The 6,000-nt window shown below is 43.0% G+C and overlaps 1 protein-coding gene across 1 annotated transcript; it reads left to right on the top strand.

The window, feature by feature from the left end:
* The first annotated feature begins 359 nt into the window (after positions 1-359).
* On the top strand, positions 360-4,286 carry LOC147999102 (uncharacterized). The gene is made up of 6 exons (XM_087596710.1): positions 360-464; positions 1,497-1,656; positions 2,125-2,268; positions 2,902-3,068; positions 3,787-3,892; positions 4,011-4,286. Exons 1-5 carry the CDS (start codon positions 458-460, stop codon positions 3,849-3,851), a joined length of 543 nt encoding a protein of 180 aa, XP_087452836.1. The 5' UTR covers positions 360-457; the 3' UTR covers positions 3,852-3,892; positions 4,011-4,286.
* The last annotated feature ends 1,714 nt before the right edge of the window (positions 4,287-6,000 follow it).

The raw sequence follows: 6,000 nt of genomic DNA, 5'->3' as shown, positions 1-6,000 counted from the left end.
TGGGCAAGATTTGAAAGGAAACATTCATTTAGATGCATAGGAATTACTAAGGTTTTTTATAATCAAGCCTTGAGGAAAATTTGGCTTTGGAAGCAGGAGATGCTCAGTGGCTCTGCCCCAGGAAAGTCTCCTGGAAAGGGCACCTCTGCTTATGCTCAGTACAGGGAGAACATTAGCAGGGATGCAAAGTCTGCTCCCCATGACATCTGCTGTCCCTTCTTGGACATTCTATTGTCTCCTAGAGAGTTCTGGCATCCTCTGTGATGTCACCAGTGTTGTCGTGACAACCAGTGCCCTAGTTTCTCTCAGTCTGAGTCTGGCTGTTACAAGCTAAGACATGTTTTCCCATCTTCGCAAGCGTTTTGGGAGGGGGAACGTCGATTCTGGAGAGACTAGAGTGAAGGAGTCTGGCCTTTCGTCTCAAAGTAATGATGGAGAAAGACAGCACTTCTAGGGAATGTGGAGTAAGTTCTGGGCAGTGTATTTTGAGCTTCCTGCCAGGGTGGCTGAAGGCTTAAGCTGACCTTTCTAGCAATGGGCCACAGCAACTGGAGCATCTGAAAAGGAATTGAATATCCACGAATATCACAATTCCTTAAAGTCAGGATTTCAGAACTTTAGTTTCCCCATCCCCACTGGGAGGATATGGTAAGGCCAATGCTATTATACTGTGAACTTCTGGTCTTTACTTTTCAGTTCATTTGTTCTGTTACATTGATATAATAACACCATCAGTAGTCATGGAGGGTCCAAATTTTCTGAGTTTAGACAGGGCAGCAATGTATTTCACTATCATTGCTTCTTTAAATACAGTGGATATCTGACAGTAGTAACAGGGAGAGATTGTGCTCCAGGCAATAACCTTATGTTCTTAGACCTTCTCCGATTTCTTCTAACTGGCAGGGTCATCGTTTGCTTTATATATTAGAGGTTGTATGTTACAAAAATTTTTCTACAATACCAAAACTATTTGGAAAGTGTAGAACAAGATTCAGCCTGTAACCTATTCGCACTTCTGGGGCATTTGGTATTTCACATAGCGACACTGATAAGTCTGTTGAACATATCCTCCCTGGAAATGCGTTTTAAATCCAAAGTTGTTGGCTTAGAGTATCAGGGTCGGACATCTGAGTGTCTCCAATCACTCAAGTTTTGTGGATGGTGAATTTATCATCTGAGTTCTGAAGCCACAGGGGTGAGGGTCCTGAAACCAAGCTGTACCCTGTTCAGCTGATAATAATCCTGGAGAAGCCATCTCCGTGGTACATGTAAGCACGTGATGTCCGGCATAGGGAACACATGGCTGCTTACATCTCTTGGTCTCTATAGAGTAGTGGGAGAACTGAGATCCACTGAGGAGGCCTCTTAAGCATAGACCAATCGCCTAGCAGTGACACTGGGTTCCTGGCTTGTTCTCCTGTTTAGGCCTCACTGAGGTCTATGAACACTCTATGCATTCTCCCCATGCAGGTTCACTTGTGTTCTTCTACCTACAGACGTTGGGAGAGAAACATCATCCCCTGGCACTGACCTAAGCAAGAATCAGGCCATGAAGGAAAAGGAGAGGCTGATTAAAGAGCTGCAGCTCATTACCGAGGAGAGAAATGACCTGAGAGATCGCCTGAAGTTTCTAACCGAGAGATCCATGAAGAACAGGTATGAATCGCTCCAAATGCTCCTGTTTCATTCCTGGGTCTGCAAAGTCACCTTCTTCTTATCCTATTAAGGTTTTGGGTTCTAGAAAGCTGTGCCTCCCGAACCACCCTGTGCTAAACCTCACCTCCCATATAGTGGAGATTCAGAACCTGACCCTTCCTGAGGAGTGAGATTGAAAATGGACTCATCTGCTTCCATTTATTGAAAAGCAGAACTTGTGGTCTGAATAAAGAATTCAGGGATAAAGTCAGGGAGAGTGAGTTCCCAGTGTGCATTTGCAAAGCCCTTGACAGCTGGTGGCTTTGCAAGATTGTAATTGCAGTGAGTTTATGGTGAGTCTCTGTACTTGCTAGGCAGGGGACTGAGTGCTGGAAGATCCAGGCAGCAGCCTGGGGTAATATAGGACCCACCCTGAGTTCATATATTCCTAAATGCCGATGTTCATTGTATTCTATCATTTGGGGCCAGGCCACACTTCAGGCCAAATCCATATTATGAAGACCTGGAGAGAATGGAGGAGGCGGTCATATCAATTCTGCACAACTTAGAGATGGAGAACACTGAGGTCCATGAGAACAACCATAAGCTGAAGAAGGAGATGACCTTCTCTAGGTAAGTCCTGGTCAGAAAGGCTATCACTTGTGGAATGGCCATTTCTGACTTTCTTTGTTCTGGATTGGACGGTCTTCAGCTCTGGTTCTATCTCTTGTGCTATTTACCCATCAGTGTGCCAGGGTCATTAGGACTCAGTTTTCAGTTCCACAAAAGACTGTTACTCATCCCAGGATTGTCTAGGCATCTTCAGAAGGCTCTAGAGAGAACAGTACTGATTGAAGTCAGCAGAAGGTTATTAGGCTGACCTGGACCTATGGTGTCACACCAGGTTTTACAAAACTCAGTGCGTGGACCACATGGTTAGCATGACCTTCTCTTGGTTCTACTGACCTCCTTTGAGGGTCTTGGCCCACTACTAATTGATGTTGGCCCCATGCATTGGGCTTTCATGGATAGTTGTAGATCCATGTTCTTTCTCAGAGGTGTGGACACTAATTGGTGTCAGGCCAAGCAAACAATTTATTCTTCCCCGAATTAACTCTTTATGGTTTGTGCAGCAGCCTTATATGTATCAAGATGCATTTTATTAAGTCTTCCTGGGTATCTGGGACCTGGTAGAGTTAGTGGGACTTGGGAGTAGGAATGGGAGAAAGGGGCAGCATGATCTTACTATGCAGACTGTATTTCCAGAAACCTGCTCAGCCAGCTCCTGATGGAGAACACATGTAGGAAGAAGTTGTTCCCACTGAAGGAGGAGAGCAAGGAGGTACATCTTGATTGTGCACTGAACCAGAAATATTTGGTTTACTTCAACAAGAAAGATAAAGACCATCAACGGCCAGAACCAGCATTATCAGGTAGGGACGAGCAGATGTGTTAGATTAACAATATCTGATAAAATTTGCCAATTTGATACATCTTTGCTTCTCTTACCACCTTTCTAATTTACACTCACAACCAGCCAACCACCTCATGTAGTGGAATTGTTCATTGCTCTGCCTATGCACAAGTATTCTGGGAAGTTAACCACTTTTCAGAAACTGAATTATTGTGCAAGCATATTTTGCTGCTCTTTTTGAAGCTGCAGTCTAGAAATGGTGACAGATGAATAACATACCTCATTATTGCATATCCATGTGATACATTGGATCCTATGTAGAGTTTTGAACAATTTCTTGGTTCTTTGACAAATGACACTCTGTGGTCATGTGACCTCTTGTGTAGGAAGCACCTTTGGGATAAGAACCAAGTGCAAATGTCAAATTAGTACTTGTCATTGGCTTTATCCTTGTTGACATATGGACATCTCCTTTCTTCCTGCAACCCGATGAGGTCTCTTGCCATTGCCCTGTTCTTGGTTTGCACTGGTATAAGTCTGGTCCCATATTGGCAGCCCACATTACTGTGAGGCTCTCTGGAGATTTTGCCCTGCCCACAGAGTTAGCAAAAATGATATCACTTAAACTGTCCATGTCGACTGTCCAATAGAACTGAGGTGGTAGAAGGCAGCATTCTGACAGCTGGCTTGCATTTCCCCACCAAATCAGTGTCTGAAAAACTCCCTTCCTCTCCCAGGTCTCAGAAAGTGCAAGAGAGCTGGAATTGGACACACCCCAGTAAGAGAGCTTCCTGAAGAATAAGTTGCTTTCTCAGGAGTCCCTGATGACAAATATCCTGAATGGTAACAACATTTTTTGGATGAGTATTCTTCCTCAGAGTTAATTTGTCATTTCTTAGAGACCCTAAGTTTATATACCACTAAGCCAGCCTGACTGATTGAGGTCTTACTTTCTTCTCAGAAAACAGCACTTGAGAGACAACTTGGGGGACCGCCTTTCATTATGTGTGCTAGAGGAGAAACAGCAATATGTCTGTGCTTCTAAATGTTCGTTAAGAATATGCTTTTAGAAATATTTTTGTTATGATTTTAATTGAAGTTTTCTTTTTGTTGTTTCATATTTATATGTTCTTGTTACTATTTTTACTTTCAAATATTTTTAAATATTTTTATTCATTTTAATCCTGTTTTGTTGTAAAAATGTATTTGTTATGAATAAAAATTGAATTCTATCTCTTGACTCTTAAGACCATCATTCTTACACAAGGGTTCTGTCCCTTCCTGTGGACCTAGAACTGACAGCTACAGATGGATCTCTGCATGTTCCATGGAGCCTGGGCTAATAAGTGAATTCAAAGTCACCAAGGGGTACCCAGTGTGATAGTGTCTTTTGTGTGGAGAATGTGGCTGTGTCTCGGACACACAATTTGTGATATAATCACTGACACACTTTACCCAATTATTAGGGTCCATGTGGTTCTTCTGAGAGAGCAGCAGATGCTCTACCCTGTGAGTCATCACCACAGCTCCTGCAGGTGGCTTTTGTTATTCCACATGATGTGCTGTATTAGGTGGACAGGATCACCTCCAATTAAATAGAGAGATCTCAGGAGATGTGTATTCACAGGTAACTTACTGAGCCGCGCGTGCTCAATGTGTTAGCTTGCCAGGCATCCCTACAGGGCTCTGGTGTTCCCACTGCTCAGTGTGGGTCAGGATCATCCTCCAGCATCACTTAGTGTCCCTATTAGAGCAGAACTTTCACCTAATATCAATGATGACCATATGTATTATACACATCTGATAAAATACAGAATAGAAACTAGCTTCTTGTAGGCCAAATTGGCATAATCAGTTTTTTGATTGCTAGCAAGAAAATTATTTTAATCTAAGCAGTTTAGGAAGGAACCTCCAGAGCATCCATAGTAAATGTACCCTGCAGCTGTGAACACAGGTTTCTTTTGGAGAGCAGGCCTGTGCAATCCCAGAACCTAGGTGGGACAGTTCACGCTACCCTTTTTCCATGGCCAATCTGGGATCGTATTGAGAATGTATTTTTTCCAGGTGACTGATTTCCAATTTGTCGAATTGATCTAACCTGCTGAGAGTGGAGGTGACTCAGAGAGTTAAAGTACAGAAGGACCAATCCAGAATGTCCACAAAAGCTTGCTGTCACCCCAGGGCTTTTAAAAGCTTAGCAGCTTGAGAAGCAATGTAGTCTTTGCTTATTCTCAAGCTTAGGTATAGTCATTCATTATAAGCTGACCATGACACAAAAAGTGTCATCTGTGTCACAATAGAAACTAGTTGTAACTAGATTTACACCACACTATCACATCACTACCGCATTTGAGGTTCTCAGTTACTATCTAAGACCCTGGAAGAGGCCTGGGTCTTGCTACACAAACTCATGATTTATGTCTTCATGACACTGTGTGCTTTGTTCTGTTAATGCTACCATTGGCATACAATACCTTGGATACTTTGTGCTGACATCTGTCACATGAGACAATAGTTCATGTCATCCTAACCTGAATAAACTGTCCTTAGAGTACAGTGTTGTAGGAGGGGCCTTCTTTTCCTATGAGATAGCAAAACATTTCCAGCCTTCAGTCAAGTCTGTCAGCCATTGTCAGTGCCTGTCTTGAGATGTCCACCTTTTCAGCTGAGAGTCTTCATCCAGGCTGCTCTATAATTCTGTAGAAGATTAATAGGTTCCAGCCCTAGGATTTAATTCAGTGTGACTGCACTTGCCAAACATGCTCAAAGCCCTATGTTTCACCCTAGCCCTCTGTGCTTTAGAGAAAGAAAATAAAGAACCACATTGCACTTGAAGTTTCTCCTCCAACAAAAGGAGAGCCTGCACAGGGCCTTTAAGTAACTCTAAGCCCCAGCTTCCCCACAACTCCCTCCATCAATTCCATTATTGGTGTGTTTTCATTACTACTCAC

The sequence above is a fragment of the Rattus norvegicus genome, chromosome 19 (assembly GCF_021556685.1).
Source record: "Rattus norvegicus strain SHRSP/BbbUtx chromosome 19, alternate assembly SHRSP_T2T, whole genome shotgun sequence".
NCBI classification, from domain to species: domain Eukaryota; kingdom Metazoa; phylum Chordata; class Mammalia; order Rodentia; family Muridae; genus Rattus; species Rattus norvegicus.
Note: the sequence above shows the minus strand (reverse complement) of the source record. Positions and strands in the feature narration are given on the sequence as shown.

Bases quoted from the DNA above. Each gene is read 5' to 3' on its own strand.
- LOC147999102 (XM_087596710.1), top strand. The intron at 1,657-2,124 runs GTATGAATCGCT...ATTTGGGGCCAG, and splicing joins GAGAGATCCATGAAGAACAG to GCCACACTTCAGGCCAAATC. The intron at 3,069-3,786 runs GTAGGGACGAGC...TTCCTCTCCCAG, and splicing joins GCCAGAACCAGCATTATCAG to GTCTCAGAAAGTGCAAGAGA.